At 41.4% G+C, this 19,087-nt stretch overlaps 1 protein-coding gene across 4 annotated transcripts in view; it reads right to left on the reverse strand.

Moving 5' to 3' along the window:
* The window catches only part of LOC129020591 (zinc finger protein 708), a 325,243-nt gene that overhangs the window by 42,945 nt on the left and 263,211 nt on the right, over positions 1 to 19,087 (reverse strand). Inside the window, exon 1 of one of the 4 annotated variants that reach the window (XM_054465162.2) lies at positions 3,336 to 3,573. The exons of 2 other annotated variants lie outside the window; for them this stretch is intronic. In XM_054465162.2, the coding sequence (XP_054321137.2) occupies positions 3,336 to 3,338 (3 nt within the window). In that variant the 5' untranslated portion in view covers positions 3,339 to 3,573. Of the gene's footprint in view, positions 1 to 3,335; positions 3,574 to 19,087 lie in introns of those variants that run through there. One more of the 4 variants, XM_054465164.2, reaches the window with a different exon arrangement.

Genomic DNA, 19,087 nt, shown 5'->3' on the forward strand with positions numbered 1-19,087 from the left:
TCTGGAGTCTACAACAAACCCAAACAAATCAGTACAAAATAAACAATCCCATCAAAAAGTGGACTAAGGATATGAATAAACAATTCTCAAAAGAAGGTGTACAAATGGCCAACAAACATATGAAAAAATCCTCAACATCACTAATGATCAGGGAAACGCAAATCAAAAACACAATGCGATACCACCTTATTCCTGCAAGAATGGCCATGATCAAAAAATCAAGAAACAGTAGATGTTGGCATGGATGTGGCGAACAGGGAACACTTCTACATTGCTGGCGGGAATGTAAACTAGAAAAGCCACTATGGAAAACAATGTGGAGATTCCTTAAAGAACTAAAGGTAGAATTACCATTTGATTCAGCAATCCCACAATTGGGTATCTACCCAGAGGAAAAGAAGTCATTACTCGAAAAAGATACTTGCACACGCATGTTCATAGTGGCACATTTCACAATAGCAAAATCATGGAACCAACCCAAATGCCCATCAATCAATGAGTGGATAAAGAAACTGTGGTATATATATACAATGGAATACTACACAGCCATAAAAAATGAATTAACAGCATTTGCAGTAACCTGGATGAGACTAGAGACTATTATTCTAAGTGAAGTATCTCAGGAGTTGAAAACCAAACATCATATGTTCTGATATGTGGGAGCTAAGCTATGAGGATGCAAAGGCATAAGAATGATACAATGGACTTTGGGGACTTGAGGGGAAGAGTGGAAGGGGGACGAGGGATAAAAGACTACAAATATGGTGCAGTGTATAATGCTCTGGTGATGGGTGCACCAAAATCTCATATATATATATATATAAAAAATAGGCTGGGCACGGTGGCTCATGCCTATAATCTCAACACTTTGGGAGGCCATGGCGGGTGGAACACTTGAGATCAGGAATTTGAGACCAACCTGGCCAACATGGAGAAACCCCGTTGTCTACAAAAATACAAAAATTAGCTGGGCATGGTGGCACGCCCACCTGTAATTCTAGCTACTCGGGAGGCTGAGGCAGAAGAATCGCTTGAACCCGGGAGGCAGAGGTTGCAGTGAGCCGAGATTGTGCCATTGCACTCCAGCCTGGGCAACAAGAGCAAGAGTCCATATTAAATATAAATATAAATATATATATATTTGTTTACATATATATTCACAAAAAATACATCTGAGAAAATTTCTAAACTTACTCTAAGAAAGGAAAACTTAAATGAGAATTTCTCACAAATAAAATACATGATTAATATTAATTTTTTTCTGAAATCACCTCTTTTATGCCCTTTGTTAATATTTTCTTACCTTCCAAGTCCTACTAATAAAATGCAATTTACAGTTAAATAATGGAAGTCAACATAAGTACACAAATCTTTTCAAGGTGACAAACCCAGGGAGTGGTAGTGCTAATTAGAAAACAGATGTGTCTAGACTGGGCGTGGTGGCTCACACCTGTATTCCCAGCACTTTGGGAGGCCAAGGAGGGCGGATCACCTGAGGTCTAGAGTTCCAACGTGGAGAAACCCTGTCTCTACTAAAAATACAAAAAAATTAGCTGGGTGTGGTGGCGCATGCCTGTAATCCCAGCTACTCGGGTGGCTGAAGCAGGACAGTCGCTTGAACCCGGGAGGTGGAGGTTGCGGTGACCCGAGATCACGCAATTGCACTCCAGCCTGGGCAACAAGAGTGAAACTCCATCTCAAAAAAAAAAAAAGAGAAAAGAAAGAAAACAGATGTGTCTGACTGATACCCACCCCATTCTGCTCACCTTAAGTGCTCAGTAACCATCCTCTCAGGAGACATTACACTATGTCCCAGGTGCATTTTACTTTGTAAGTTCTTGCACCATCTCACTTGGGTCAGGTTTTTCTTTGTCTTTTGGGATACTTTTTTTTCCACAAAATTTAGAGAATTCAGAGGGCAGAAATTATTTCTGTGTTTTCTCCTCAATACCAGCATTTCATTGGCTGACCAGCATTGTGTCTCCAAGAAATGAAAGCTGGGTTGGGTGAAGACAATCTTAATGTCTCAAGGGGTTAGCTTTTCAAAGGAAGAGTAGCTTTTCAGCCCCAGGGCATCCACCTGCTCCCTTGAGAAGCTACACTCCATACCTCAGGTTGTCCTCAGGGAGAAAATGACCCAGGAGCTGATATTCACTAGACACTCTAGCAGAAAAAGTCATGATATGTATCTTGGTTTACTCGAGACAGTACTGAAACCCAGGACCAGGAAAAAACTGAAGCCTGGCTGAAGACACATCACTCCATGAAGTTTCCAAAGAAAAATCTTCACCCGAAAACAAATATTCTGATAAGATTTCTGTGCCTAAGGAAGATTAAAAAAAAAAAAGAAAAAAAGCATAGAAATTTCATAAAATACAGCGTCAGGGAATTATTTTTTGCTTTCTTCTCATGAGAAATATTTTCAAACAGAAAACAATTTTAAGTGCCATCCAATGCTTTGTCAAAAAATGATTAACTAAAATACAGTATCAAAAATGTACACTAAAGGAAAAACAGTTGAGAATGTGAATTAGGAAAGGGAAGTTGGCACTTGGAAATGTCAGAAGGAACTGGAAATTTAGCTGCAGGCCAGAGTTAGGCTGGAGGAATGGGGCTGGGAGGTACACTTGAGACCCTGCTTGGAATGCATGTGAAAAATGCAGGGGAAAATCAGTCCCCTGTGGAGTGTGAGAATAATTAAGTGGCAGGCAATTACACTGAGAATGCTCTAGTCCCCGGGTTTCTACTTAACAGCAACTGCTACGTAAATGTACCTAACCAATTATTAAATATAGTTTTCTTCATCATGCACCTTATAAAAAGTCTTTCCTTCAAGCTCCTCCTGTGAATCACAAACTACAAAACATAGTTTTGTGCTCTATTATTATTGAATCACTCTTTCATTAAATTCTTTAATATTTTTTGCAATGACTGCCACAAATTTTTAATAGGAGAAAATAGGAACTGGGAACCCCACGGACCAAAGCTCTTCCCATTCATGAACCCGACCCCAAGTCAGGATTCTCCCCTGACGACCCTCCCATGGTCCCTGCACAATCTGGGAGAGGCGCGGCGCTGCCCGTGCAGAGCTGCCCAGAGAGTGCTGCAGGCCAGGGCACAGTCACTGCGCAGGGAAGAGACAGACGCCCGGGGGCCCGGCTGTCGGCGCAGCCGCCATCTTATGGCTGAAGGGGACTGAGGCCGAGCTAGGCAAGGAGAACTCGGAGCGCAGATTGTGGAGATGACTGCGGGGAGGCCTGAGTCCCGCCACAGCCACTCCCCACAGGTTTCAACCTGCCCTTCCCCTCTCTGGGGATGTCGGTCGGCACTCTCACCATTTCTAGGCTTCCAGAGGGTCCTGGCGTCTTAGCTGTGGATCTCCCAATACCTGCTGGTCACAGAGCCACAGAGTCTGGGCCTCTAGGAGCAGAGGACAAACAGCAGTGAAGACAAGACCCCGAGCTCCAGCTGCAGCAAGAGACAAAGGCCGCGCCAAACCCGGAAGCCGACCTGTCCGGTCCAGCTGCGTGTCTGAGTGAACTGTCCCCAGCTCAGAGTCCCTGATTGGATAATGTTAAAACCCGCCCCTTCAGGCCCTGAGTGAGGGAAGATGTGATCAGATGCTGGGCGGAATGAAGTGTGACAGCCTATGCTGCAGCCTTTTCAGGCAAGGCTTCCTCCCTGAGCTGAGCTAGGCCCACCCGAGAGGGTATTTGCCTTTAATCTTGTGTATAAGGTCATATGCCCTTATAAATAATATGCTATATGGCTATTCACAAATGAAAAGAATATAATAACAATTGTTCTAAAAAAAAAATTTTTTTTTTGAGATTGAGTTTCACTCTTGTTGCCCAGGCTGGAGTGCAATGGCGCGATCTTGGCTCATCACAATCTCCACCTCCCGGGTTCAAGCGATCCTCCTGCCTCAGCCTCCCGAGTAGCTGAGATCACAGGCAGGCGCCACCATGCCCTGCTAATTTTTTTGTATCTTTAGTAGAGACGGAGTTTCTCCATGTTAGTCAGGCTGGTCTCGAACTCCAGACCTCAGGTGATCCGCCCGCCTCGGCCTCCCAAAGTGCTGGGATTACGGGCGTGAGCCACCGCGCCCGGCCCAATTGTTCTAAAATTTTATATTTTGTGACCTTCCTGGCTTCTGGTCCTTTGAGCAGACAGCCTGAGATTTTAAAAAGGAGGCAATTCTCTGAAATAAAATGTGAGCCACAAGTTGGGCGCTGTACCTCACGCCTGTAATCCCAGTACTTTGGGAGGCTGAGGAGGGTGGATTATCTGAGGTCCGGAGTTCGAGACCAGTCTGGCCAATATGGTGAAACCCCGTCTCTAAAACAATACAAAAAAATTAGCTGGGCATGGTGGCAGGCGCCTGTAATCCCAGCTACTTGGGAGGCTAGGGCAGGAGAATCACTTGATCCTGGAAGGTGGAGGTTGCAGTGAGACGAGATCATACCGCTGCACTCCAGTCTGGGCAACAAGAGTGAAACTCTGTCTCAAAAAAATAAAAAATAAATAAAATAAAATAATAAAATGCGAGCCACATGTAAATTTTAAATTTTCTAGTAGCCAAACTTTATTTTTAATTTTTATTTTTTTTAGACGGAGTCTCGCACTGTTGCCTGGGCTGGAGTGAAATGGCGCGATCTCCGCTCACTGCAACCTCTGCCTCCGGGGTTCAAGCGATTCTCCTGCCTCAGCCTCCCAAGTAGCTGAGATTACAGGCGCTGGCCACCACGCCCGGCTAATTCGTAGCCAAATTTAAAAAGAGTTTAGCTCTGTTTTTTAAAAAGAAACAAAGAACAAGTGAAATTGATTTTAACAATTTAACCCAATATATCCAAAATATTGTCATTTCAATATGTGAGAAATACATAATTATTAATGAAGTGTGTCTATGTATATGGAACTAAACATTTGAAACTAACTCGTATTTTACCTTTCTAGCACATCGCAGTTCAGACCAGGCACATTCCAGGCACCCAGTAGCAACACAGGGCCAATAGCTGCTACATTGAAATGCAGCTCTGACATCAGGAGGGTGAACGACCTGAACATCCCTTTTCTGCCAGAGGTGAGGAGAGAGCCTCTCCCTACCAACATCTCTCTTCAGTTCTGGGGATAGAACAGATCGTGGCCATAGACAGAGCAGAGGGCAGGCCGGGCGCAGTGGCTCAGGCCTGTAATCCCAGCACTTTGGGAGGCGGAGGTGGGCGGCTCACAAGGTCAGGAGTTCGAGACTAGCCTAACATGGTGAAACCCCGTCTCTACTAAAAATACAAAAATTAGCTGGGCCTGGTGGCGCATGCCTGTAATTCCAGCTACTAGGGAGGGAGAAGAATCACTTGAACCTGGGAGGCAGAGGTTGCAGTGAGCTGAGATCGTGTTACTGCACTCCAGCCTGGGTGGCAGAGTGAGATTCCGTCTCAACAACAACAACAACAACAACAAAAAAAAGCAGAGGGCAACAGGAATAAAATAACCACAGGTAGACCACTGCTGGCCACCTGTTGCCCTCCTTCCTTCTAGAGATCAGACAGTGAACAAAGGATGATGGGACCGCAGGAGAAGAGAACCCTGTGTCTTCAGGCCTGTCCACACTCTTGACCTCCAATTTTTAGATATGAAAAAAAATAGATTAAAGGCAAGCTTATCTTGCTGTTTGGCCTTGGCCCTTATGGTCAGGCTGTGGTTGTCTATTTTCTCCTGTGGTATGAGGTACTGTGTGGGTATAGGCACCAATCACATGCATAGAATGTCTATATGTATTTCTGCATTACTCAATATTACCTTACAAGACATCCAACTCTAAATCAGAGGAAAAAAATAGTACCTTTAGGGTGTCCACTGTGAGAAGGTAAGTAGTACTGAATCTGTCATTAAATCCTGGCATCCTGTCTGCACTGGGTGTATGTATTAGTTAGCTATTGCAGCATAACAAACCATCCAAAACTTATTAGCTCATAATTGAAATGGTCAGCCATTTGGGCTGGGCTCAGTGGGGCCCATTTCTCTAGTCTCAGCTGAGCATTTTTAGACATGTGTCATCAGCTGCTTGTTGACTAAGCAGCTATGTTTCTGGGATTGAGTTTCTGCTTCTGGAGCTGTCAACAGGGGCAACTTTTTTCTCCTTTCCATGGTATCTTATTCTCTGACTGGTCAACATGGGTTTTTCCCATGGAGGTGGCAGCATTCTGAAATAAAAACAGAAGCATTCAAGACCATTTGAGCCTGGGCCCCAAACTAGCCCACTGTCACGTCCACAGGTTTCTACTGCCCTGAGCAAGTACGACCCGCCAGATCTAGTGTTCAGAAAACAGATTCTGGATCTCAATGGAACAACTTTAAAAGCACCTGGCAATGGGCAAGAATACAGGAGGATGAAAAATTGCTACCATTTTGGTAATCATTATTATTCTGCCCTTTTTAATATATGTGGTTTATAGAACTCTTCCACAGAAAGAAACTTGTCCAAAGACTAATGGCTACTAAGTGGCTGAGCTGAGATTCAGAATAAATTCTGTCTGACTTCAAAGCCCACGCACCACCATAGATAATAATATTACAGAATCTGCCCTAGTCCTTTGAAATCCTGGAAAGTGGAACTTCTACAATAGAGGACAGATATTCTTTAGATTCATGCCCGTATGGTACTGTTTATTATTGAGAATAATTCTCTCAAGAAATTCCAGAAGCAGAGAGTGGCTTAAACCTGTAATCGTAGTACTTTAGGAGGCTGAAATGGGAGAATCACATGAGCTCAGGAGTTCAAGTGCAACTTTGGCAACATGGCAAAATCTTGTCTCCATGAAAAAAAAATATTTTAAATTAGCCAGGCATAATGGTGCATGTCTGTAGTCCCAGCTACTCAGTTAGCTGGGGCAGGAAGATTGCTGGAGCCTGGAAGGTTGAGGCTGCAGTGAGCCATGATTGGTTACACCATTACACTTCAGCCTGGGTAATAGAGTGAGACCCTGTCTCAAAATAAATAAATAAATACAATAAATTGCAGAAGCAATTTGAAAGGACATAAAATAATTTGGAAAAATAGCTAATGACTGAGTTTATGAAATCAAAGCTGGCAGGGCATCATGGCTTATGCCTGTAATCCCAGCACTTGGAGATGCCAAGGCGGGTGGATCACCTGAGGTGAGGAGTTCGAGACCATCCTGGCCAATCATGGAGAAACCCCATCTCTACTAGAAATACAAAATTATCTGGACATGGTGGTGCTCACCTGTATACCCAGCTATTTGGGAGGCTGAAGAAGGAGAATCATTTGAACCCAGGAGGCGGAGGTTGCAGTGAGTGGAGATCCTGCCATTGAAGTCTAATATGGGTGGCAAGAGCAAAGTTCCATCTCCAAAAAAAAAAAAAAATCAAAGCCCAGCAGCACATTATATATTTTTCATCATAGAAAAAATTTGGGCCAGGCACAGTGGCTCACACCTGTAATCCCAGCACTTTGGGTGGCTGAGGTGGGTGGATCACCTGAGGTCAGGAGTTTGAGACCAGCCTGGCTAACATGGTGAAACCTCGTTTCTACTAAAAATACAAAAAATCACCCAGGCTTGGTGGCAAGTGCCTGTAACCCAGCTACTTGGGAGGCTGAGGCAGGAGAATTACTTGAACCCAGGAGGTTGAGGTTGCAGTGAACCAAGATCCTGCCATTGCACTCCAGCTTGGGCAACAAGAGTGAAACTCCATCTCAAAAAAAAAGCCGAACAACATATTATATATTTTTCATCATAGAAAAAATTGGAAAACTTTTAAAAGAAAAAAAATTTCAGAGAAATAAAATTAAATTTAACAAAGTTTAATTGAGCAATGAATAATTTGCAAATCAGGCAGACTGTGGATCAACAGTAGGCTCAATGAGACTCCAGCACAGCCACATGGTGGAAAAATATTTATGAACAGAAAAAGCAAAGTGACATTCAGTTAATTAATGAAAGTGAGGTACAGAAACAGCAAGATTGATTAAAGCAAGGAATTTGCCTTATTTGAACATGGTTTGAACAGTTGATGTCCTCTTATTGGCAACAACACAGCAGTTGGTACAAAAATGGGTTACAGTCTATTTACATATCCAGTCAGGTTTCCATTTACTATATATTTAAAAAACCCATTAACCAAAATTAAACACAATAGGAAACAGCTTTAGGCTATAATTTATTAATTTTTCCCTTTTGGACATCTTCTTAATGTTGAGAAATAGACCAGAACTTTAGATAATGATATCAGTCTGTCACCATAAAAAAATGTACTTATTTAGGCTGGGTGTGGTAGCTCATGCCTGTAATCCCAGCACTTTGGGAGGCTAAGGCAGGCGGATAACCTGAGGTCAGGAGTTTGAGACCAGGCTGGCCAACATGGTGAAACCCCATCTCTACTGAAAATACAAAAATTAGCTGGGCATGGTGGTGGGTGCCTCTAATCCCAGCTACTCAGGAGACTGAGGCAGGAGAATCCCTTGAACCCAGGAGGCAGAGGTTGCAGTGAGCTGAGATCATGTCATTGCACTCCAGCCTGAGTGATAAGAGTGAAACTCCATGTCAAAAACAACAACTACAACAAAAAGTACTTAGTTAGTCTCAAATTCCACTTTAAAATAGCAGAAATGTGGATTTTGAAAAGTGGAAACAAAGACTTCAGGTTGTTAGTTTTTTAAAGTATTACAGTAGAGGGGACCTCCTTGTGTTCAAATCTGCTGTTTACAAAAGAAAAACAAAACCTGGCCTGTAGATCCTAAAGATCTTCCTATTTCCTTAAATTTTCAGTTTGATTATGTCACATTTACCATGAGTGACTCCATTTGGTTTGGTTTGGTCTGTTTGGACCTAGTGCACAAGCTCGGTCCAGAATGATGGCCTTCAATAATTTTGTTTAAAACATTTTCTCCTTTAGGTTAAGTTCTCACATAGGTCAAAGTGCGACCAAAACTCAGGGGTCTTATTGCCACTCTCAGTTTTTATTATTTTGGGTTTTTGTCCTTATAATGTCATTCATAGGTTATGGTGTCCCCATGTTCACATATGTCTTTGAGTTTTTTTTAATACCAGTTAAAGAGAGACCATTTGGGCTGGGTGTGGTGGCTCATGCCTGTAATCCCAGCACTTTGGGAGTCTGAGGTGGGTGAATCCCAAGGTCAGGAGTTCAAGATCAAGCCACTGCACTCCAGTCTGGGTGGCAGAACAAGACTGTGTCTCAAAAAAAAAAAAAAGAGAGAGAGAGAGAGAGACCATTTGACATTCTAGAGATGGCTACATGCAAACATTTATAAATTTTGAGAGAATACACTGCAAAAGGGAGACACTATTTTGACTATCACAGCACCACACCCAGCTAATTTTGTATTTTTAGTAAAGATGGGGTTTCTCCATGGTGGTTTGACTGGCGAGAGCACACCTGAACAAAGGAGGGAAGCATTTTTTCTCAGAAGAATAATACCACAACTTTTAAGTATGCTTTTTGGCCAGGGTTCCCATGAACAACCAACTGAAATTAAATAGATCAAATAGTTAACTAGACAAATGGCCTGCTCATTTCAACCAGGCAGACTGTTCATTAATCCCCTACAACTGAATCTCTGTAATACTCAATGTATTTCTCCACATGCAACTACAAGTATTAGCAACTGCACAGATACTTCTCTGTTTATCCAGTAAGTAACCTAGAGAAATTCTATTATTTAGAACAAACTTAGGAGGAAAATTTAAAGTCTATAGATGTTATAAGTAAAATGTTTATTTAGAAACAGAATGCTTGTTCCTTGGTACCACAAGGAAAAATTAACATTCAGACAAAAAATTGTCTCAGCAAGGCAATTTTACTTTCTGCAGAATGGGTGCTCCCCAAATGGAACAATGGCAAGAGCACACCTGAACAAAGGAGGGAAACAATTTTTATCCCTTATGCAGCTTGTCCCTGCTACTGCATCCTGTCTCCATTAGATGGAGCTGGACCACACAATCTAAGCTAACCCAACTGACTAATCATTTAAAACTTTCCTAAATAGGTAAAGGCAAGGGAGAACAAAGGAAAGGAAGAAGTTGTTTATGCCAAATAGGGAAGGGGCATAGGCTGTGAGCTGGAATGTGCCTGTGAACGTGTCCAGCACAAATATCTTGGTTAGGGTACAAGGACATAGAATGTACTATGTGCCTGTGAGCATGTCTAGCAGCTACATAGGATAGGGCTTAACAAAGAGTTATTAGCACAAAGCAAGGAGGCTTGAAGGAAGTTAGTCTTTAAAAGAAACTATTACTTTTAATACTTACAAATTATTCTTTAACAAGAAGGGAAACTTTGAAGAGGAAACTTTTTACTTTCTACAATAGTGTATCCATAATTCTTAGACTAGAATCTGCTATAGAGCCCTATTATGGGGGATAAATTTCTAACCATTGTCTCATTTACTCTAAACCATGGAAAAAAATAACCTACCAAATGTGCTCATTCAGAAGAGTAATGGCCTCCTGGCAATGCTCTTTATCCTATTCTGAATAAGTTCTCTTTAACTTATGAAGTAAGTTAAGAGCAATGGACCAATATTCTGTTTCTGATGTTATGAGCAACAAATGTCCCATTAAAATGTCTCACCCATATTGGCCCTTCACCTTTAATCTATCAAGGCATAAGTTTGTTCATAGATAAGGTTGACTGCAAAATCCTCTACATATAAAAATAAAACCCATGAGTGCACACAAGAGATCCCTTTTTTCTTTTTCTTTTTCTTTTCTTTTTTTTTTTTTGAGACATAGTTTCACTCTTGTTGCCCAGGCTGAAGTGCAATGGCACGATCTCAGCTCACTGCAACCTCTGCCTCCTGGGTTCAAGTAATTCTCCTGCCTCAGGCTCCTGAGTAGCTGGGATTACAGGCACATGCCACCACACCCAGCTGATTTTGTATTTTTAATAGAGATGGGGTTTCTCCATGTTGGTCAGGCTAGTCTTGAACTTCTGACCTAAGGTGATCCACCTGCCTCAGCCTCCCAAAGTGCTGGAATTACAGGCATGAGCCACCATGCCAGTCTTTTATTTCTTTTATTTGCAGAGGCAAAAAAAAAAAAAAAAAAAAAAAACCCAAAAAACAAAGAGACAGACAAAAAACAGTGAACAAAGAGTGTCATGATAGCAGAAATGTCTTGATTTTTGATTTTGTGAAAATAGCGATCTACATCAAGGATGACATCTCCTTTTGAGGAGAAACATTCCTAGTTAGCTTTACCTTAAGATCTCCAATGGGTATAAAATTGTAAGTGTTTGGAGGTCTGCTTCTGAGTTGTGAGATTATGAACCCAAGTTTCAAGGTCCTGAAGTCTTACTGCAGTGTAGATGGCAAGCAGATTTAATCTCTGGGTTGTAGATTATAAAGACTTACTGTCCTCAGTCAGTAGACTGTTAAAAGGGCTTTCTTTACCTGGTGAAAATATGCTTCATCATAATGCATTAAAGTCTTGCTGCATTTAGTCATACTAGACTTCAGTAACAGAAGATACATTAGGATCTATTTTTAGTTGCATAGGCCTTCCAGTGACTATTTTATGAGGGTCAACACATTTTTTTCACTCTAAGTGTATGTGATTGTCATCAATCTGCAATTATAAAAGCAATCCAGTCAATTTAGTTAGCTTTTCTCATACTATTGTATCCATTACACCTTATTTAACATTTTGAAAACTTGTCTAGTGAAATAAGTATCTCTATCATTGCAGACTTTTTCAGAAATGTCCCATGAGAGAAACATTTCCTTATATCCTTTTAGCTACTGGTATAACAGCAGATTTCTTACATCAGAAAGCTTTTCTACTTTAAGAAAACATATGTTATAAGGGACAATTCAATAAAATTTCTGTGTAAATGTTTAAATGGCCCATGGGATAGCAGAAAACATGCAGTTTTGATTGTTTTCTCATGTTTATATGTTTGACGAAGGAAAGATGTCATAACCTATTTTAATAATTTAGAATAGTCACCACCCCAACACACGCAAACACAAACACTTATTTTTTATTTATGTTTGTTTGTTTATTTATTTATTTATTTTGAGATGGAGTGTTGCTCATTGCCCAGGCTGAAGTGCAGTGGCATGATCTCAGCTCACTGCAACCTCCAACCACCAGGTTCAAGCGATTCTCCTGCCTCAGTCTCCTGAGTAGCTGGGTTACAGGCTCCTGCCACCACATCCAGCTAATTTTTTGTAATTTCAGTAGAGATGAGGTTTCATCATGTTGGCCATGCTGGTCTCGAACTCCTGACCTCAGTTGATCCACCTGCCTTTGCCAAGACCAGCTCGGTTGGGGAAACCCTAACCCAGCAGTGCTAGAGGAATTAAAGACACACACACAGAAATATAGAGGTGTGAAGTGGGAAATCAGGGGTCTCACAGCCTTCAGAGCTGAGAGCCCCGAACAGAGATTTATCCACATATTTAATAACAGCAAACCAGTCATTAGCATTGTTTCTATAGATGTTAAATTAACTAAAAGTATCCCTTATGGGAAATGAAGGAATGGGCCAAATTAAAGGAACAGGTTGGGCTAGTTAACTGCAGCAGGAACATGTCCTTAAGGCACAGATTGCTCGTGCTATTGTTTGTGGCTTAAGAATGCCTTTAAGCAGTTTTCCACCCTGGGCAGGCCAGGTGTTCCTTGCCCTCATTCTCGTAAATCCACAACCTTCCAGCATGGGCATTAGGGCCATTATGAACATGTTACAGTGCTGCAGAGATTTTGTTTATGACCAGTTTTGGGGCCAGTATATGGCCAGATTTTGGGAGGCCTGCTCCCAACATGTCCCCCTTCTCTGATTTGCAAATTGATAAAAGCAAAGGCAGCTTTGTCACAGTGAGCTACTTCTCACAGGAGTCAGGATCCACATCTGCAGACTATACAAAGACAAACAACACAGATTAAAAGCACAATCATCATTGAAGTTACAGAGTTTCCACGTGTTTTTATCCATTTTCAGCGCCTTTAAGCACTCTAGTTCCTGGCATTAAGGTCAGGTGTGCCTGGGATGCTTTAAGTATTTGTTCTTTTAATTTTAAATCCTTATGTTAAGCTCCTTGAGTGGGCCATATCATTTGAGGTTGAGGGGCCACTATACTGCCATGGTTCCAGATAATAGGAACTCTTGCCATACTTCTTATTATATCTACCATCTGACCATTTTGTTCAGACCAGCTGAACATAGTGTGGGTGTGGCATGCAGACTGAGAGGTGCAATTCAAGCTAAATATCCCCTTAGGGGACCAATTAATAATGATTCCATAGGAATCATTGTGCAGCATCTCTGCCTGTCCTGCAATGCAATCTTCCTAAACTAGTAGGTTCATTTTTTCTAACTGGGTCCAATCCTGTTTACAAATAGGTTTTTGAGGGTGGTATGCCTCAATTATAGGAGCAGATTTATTATGGTAAATACTGAGATCAGAAAGCATGTGTAACTGTGTCATAAAGTGATTGCATCCAGGCATTATTGCCAGCCAAGATTGATAAATATACCCAATAAGTATAATTGTTCTCTGTGTCAGCCCTTATTGAAGGAATACTCACAGCAGTGGTGATAATCACTATCAAAGCTACCATTAAATTATTCGTTGTGACTGGTTGTCTCACTTTCCTCAGGTTTTCTTCTGCCATCTGTGACAGCTTCTTGATTTGTCCCCAGGTGCGTAGTTGTGTTCAATGGGTGTTGCTCATGAGAGTTGGGGTCCTCCTCAGTGTCACTCTCAACATGGCTGCAACCAGGGGTCCTCAGGATCCTCCCAGAGTCTTTTCCTTGGCATCTGGCTCATGATAAGGTTTCAGATGTCTTGATGGTATCCAAATTGGCTGTTGATTCAGTCCTGGAGAAACACAAGCATAACCTCTACCCCAAGTTATTATTTTACCTATTTCCCAACTTTTTGTTATTGGATCTCTCCACCAAATCAGTTGTTCTGCTTCTGTCTTTGCAACTGGTTTCCATAGATGCTGTTCAGCTGCTGAAAACATCTGGCCTTTGGGCAGGCTCAAAAAATTTAAAGTTAATAATGCTAGATTCAATTGCATCTGTGGGGTTCCATATTCTCTGTCTCCCTGTTTCTGCTTTTGCAACTCCTGTTTTAGGGAGAGATTCATTCTTTCCACTGTGGCTTGTCCTTGAGAATTGTATGGGATACCAGTAATGTGTTTAATATTCCACATAGAGAAAAATGTAGCTAGAGCTTGGCTAGTATAGCCTGGGGTATTATCTGTTTTAATAGAAACTGGAATGCCCATCACCGCAAAACACTGCAGAAGATGATGTTTAACATAGGCAGAAGACTCTCCTATTTGGCATGTAGCCCAGACAAAGGGAGAAAAGTGTCTACACATACATGCACGTAAGCTAGTCTCCCAAATGAGGGAACATGTGTCACATCCATTTGCCAAAGAGCTATAGGTTCCAATCCTCAAGGATTAACTCCTCCTGTAAAAGATGAGGAATGTACCATTTGGCAAGTTGGGCATCACTGGATAATAGTTTTAGCTTCTTTCCAGGTAATGCTGTATCTGTGTTTGAGACCAGAGGCATTAACATGGGTTAAATTGTGAAAATGTCTAGCATTAGATATTGCATTAGCAACTAGGCAATCAGCCATTTGATTCCCTTTAATCAAAAGTCCTGGAAGAGCTGTATGAGCCCTAATGTGAGTGATGTAAAAAGGGTGCATTCTACTCCTAACCGCTGTTTGCAGTTGTGTAAATAATCAGTTGTTCATCTGTATGAAATCGTAACTGAGCATTTTCAATAAACTGTGTGGAGTGAACCACGTGTGAAGAATCAGAAATCACATTAATAGGCATATCAAAAGCAGTCAATACCTCAATTACAGCTACAAGCTCTGCTTTTGAGCCGAAGTACGGGGCATCTGGAAAACTTTACTTTTCAAGCCAGAATAAGGAGATTTACAATTACTAGACCTATCTGTAAAAACATTCTCAGCATCTTCAATTGGTTTAAATTTAGTTATTTTATGGAGAATCCAATTAGTTAATTTCAAAAACTGAAATAGCTTCATTTTAGGAAAATGATTATCAAGAATACCCACAAAGTCAGCTAAATGAGTTTGCCAAGTAAGACTATTTATAAAAGCTTGCTGTATTTGTGCCTTCATGAGAAGGACATAATTTTTCCAGGATCATATCCATGTAATTTAACAATCCGAGTTCTCCCAATTCCTATCATAGTAGCAATTTGATCTAAATAAGAAGTTAGAGTCCATGAATTAGTATGTGGAAGAAAAAGCCACTCTACTAAGTCCTGTTTTTGGACAATAACACCAGTAGGTGAATGCTGAGTTGAAAAAATTAGCAAATCTAGAGTCTTCTCTGGATCTATTCTATTTATTTGAGCTTTATGGACTTGCTTCTCAATTAGTTGTAACTCTGCCTCAGCCTGCTTTGTTAATTGCCAAGGGCTATTAAGACTAGGATTTCCTCTAAGGATAGAAAACAGATTACTTATGGCATAGGTAGGAATGTCTAGAGCAAGTCGTATCCAATTAATGTCCCCTAGTAATTTTTGAAAGTCATTTAATGTTTTTAGTTGATCCCTATGTATGGTTACTTTCTGTGGCACAATAGTAGTGTCGTTTACTAAGGTCCCCAAGTAGGAGTAAGGAGTAGTAGTCTGAATTTTGTCAGGAGTGATAATTAAACCAGCATGAGGAATCAAATTTTGCAAGTGATCTTAACATTGGAATAATATTTCTCAAGTGGGGGCAACACAAAGTATATTATCCATATAGTGAATAATGTAACACTGTGAAAAATATTTTATAAGTAGTTTCAATTGCTTACCCCACGTATGTCTGGCAAATTGTGGGACTGTTTAACATGCCCTGTGGCAACACTTTCCAATGATAGTGCTTAGCAGGCTGCAGGTTGTTTATTGCAGGAATTGTAAAAGCAAACCATTCACAGTCTTGCTCAGCTAAAGGGATAGTAAAGAAACAGCCTTTTAAATCTATGACTACTAAAGGCCAAGTTTTTGGAATTATAGCAGGAGAAGGCAATCCTGGCTGTAATGCTCCCATAGGTTGTATAACTGAATTGATGATTCTTAAGTCAGTTAACATTCTCCATTTACCTGATTTTTTTCCTAATTACAAAAACTGGAGAATTCCAAGGAGAAAATGTTGGAGCTATGAGCCCATTTTCTAATTGTTCAGTAACTAATTTCTCTAAAGCCTCCAGTTTCTCTTTATTTAGTGGCCATTGTTCTATCCAAATTGGCTTATCTGTTAACCATTTTAAAGGTATAGGTTCTGGAGGCTTAACAATGGCTGCCATCAAAAATGATATCCTAATCTTCGGCGGGAATTTTGTCTTCCACTTGAAGTGGTTCTTTCAAACCTTGTAAATTTTTTTCTAGTCCCATGCCAGGGACATACCCCATTTCATGCATTGTATGTTGACTTTGAAGGCTATATAATTTTTCTGGAATTAGAACTTGTGCTGCCCATTGTGGTAATAAATCTCTTCCCCATAAAATTATAGGTATAGAAGTAATAATTGGTTGAATAGTCGCAGGTTGTCCATCGGGCCCTTCACAGTGCAAAATATAACTACTTTGGTATACTTCAGGGGCTTTACCAACTCCAACTATGTTAAATTGAGTGGGTTGAATTGGCCACATGGATGGCCAGTGCTGTAGAGAAATGATTGAAACGTCTGCTTCTGTATCTATCAAACCTTTAAATTTCTTTCCCTGCATAGTTATTTCACAGGTAGGACATTTATCAGTAATTTGATTTACCCAATATGCTGCTTTGCCTTGTTTATTTGTGCTTCCAAATCCTCTTGTTCATTTAATTTCACTTTTTCCCATTCCCACATACGACACAATCAGGAGCTGTGCTATGGGCTCTCCTGGCTCTGTTTTCCAGGGAACAGAAGTAGATACAACAATTTGAATTTCCTCATTGTAATCTGAATCAATGACTCCTGTATGTATTTGTATGCCTTTTAAACTTAAACTAGACCTTCCTAAAAGTGATCCTATTGTCCCCACTGGCAAGGGTCCACAGACTGCTGTTGGGACCTTTTGCAGGGGTTGCCCAGGCAGAAGGCTTACAGGTTTCATGCAGCATAAATCTACCGTGGCACTACTGGCTATGGCAGGGGACAGACATTGTATGGGGGTGACGGAATGGCCTGAGCTGGAAATACCCCGGTTTAGAACGGGGCCCGGGAAGGGCCCCTCATGGCGTTTCTTGAAATTGGGTTCCCTTCTTTATCAAACATAGAGTGACACTGATTAGCCCAATGTTTTCCTTTTTTACATTTTGGACATATTTCAGGATCAGCAATTTTCTTTCTTCCCTTATCTGGCAGCCTGACTTCTATATTCCTTTCTAGTATGACCATGCTTCCCACAGTTAAAACAAGCTCCAGAAAATGAAGTATTTCCTTTATCCACTCTCAGTCCTGCCATTGCCTGTTCTACCAGAGTAGCTTTATGCAGATTACCTCTGATACCATCACTGGCCTTGATATAATCAACTAAATGTGCTTTCCCTCTGATAGGTCTCACAGCAGCCTGGCAATTGGGATTAGCATTGTCAAAAGCTAATAACTGCAACACTACATCCTGAGCAGCCAAATCTGCAATCATTTTTTTAAGAGACTCCTGTAATCAAGCTATAAAATCAACATATGGTTTTCTTGGTCCCTGTTTTATAGCACTAAAGGAAGGGTATTTTTCCCCACTTGAAGTGATTTTTCCCCAAGCTCTAATGCACACTCCACTAAGCTGTTCTATGACATCATCCTGCATGACCAGTTGTGCATCTAAACCAGCCCAGCCGCCAACCCCCAAAAGTTGGTCTGAGTTATATTAATTTGAGGATGGGCCTGGGTATTGCAAGCAGCCTGAATGGAAGCTTCATCTGCCCACCAAGTTTTAAACTGTTAGAACTGAGCAGGAGGTAGACAAGCTCAAGTAAGAGTGTCCCAGTCAGTAGGAATCATCTGACTGGAAACAGCAACATCCTTTAACAGTTCCATTACAAAAGGAGAACCTGGTCCATACTGATTAATAGCTTGTTTAAATTATTTGAGTAATTTAAAAGGAAAAGGCTCAAATGTAGCTGCAATATTTCCCTGTTGATCTGGGGGGGGGGGCATATTCTAACAGGGAACTGCCAAGCCTCTAAATCACCCTCTCATCTAGCTTGCTGAATTCCTGCCTGAATAGAACTAAGAGTGGTCACTCGAGGCACTGCTTGAGCAGTCACTGGGGCAACTACTTTTCACCCAGTGTCCTCTGGAAAAGAAAGATCTGGAGGGTCTTTTTCTTCAAAATAATAAGGAGGGTGTGCAGAAGGGTAGGGATGAACCTCTCCTTCCTTTGCCTCTTTCTCTTTAGCTGGTAAATAAACATGCTCTGTAACCTCTTCTGTTACTTTGGTATACTCTCGTTCCTCCTCATCATTAGTGTGAAAAAGTTCCAAGGTGAAACGAACCAGACCCCACACCTGTCCTATTTTTACCCTGATGCTTCTGAGCTCCCCCTCTTACTCACCATGGAGATTGCTTTAAGAGTACTCAGGTGTCCTCCAGTTAGTTTTCCATTCCAAACGTGGCTCCAGTGACCCTTCGACCTGGATTTGAGCCCCTATGATGGATGCCACTTGCTGAGACCAGCTGGGTGGGGGAGACCCTAAACCAGTGGTGCTAGAGGAATTAAAGACACATGCACAGAAATAGAGGTATGAAGTGGGAAATCAGGGATCTCACAGCCTTCAGAGCTGAGAGCCCCAAACAGAGATTTACCACATATTTATTAACAGCAAACCAGTCATTAGCATTGTTTCTATAGATATTAAATTAACTAAAAGTATCCCTTATGGGAAACGAAGAGATGGGCCAAATTAAAGGAACAGGTTGGGCTAGTTAACTGCAGCAGGAGTATATCCTTAAGGCATAGATCACTCATGCTATTGTTTGTGTCTTAAGAATGCCTTTAAGCAGCTTTCCACCCTGGGTGGGCCAGGTGTTCCTTGCCCTCATTCCCGCAAACCCACAACCTTCCAGCGTGGGCATTA

This window comes from Pongo pygmaeus, chromosome 20, assembly GCF_028885625.2.
Source record: "Pongo pygmaeus isolate AG05252 chromosome 20, NHGRI_mPonPyg2-v2.0_pri, whole genome shotgun sequence".
NCBI lineage: Eukaryota > Metazoa > Chordata > Mammalia > Primates > Hominidae > Pongo > Pongo pygmaeus.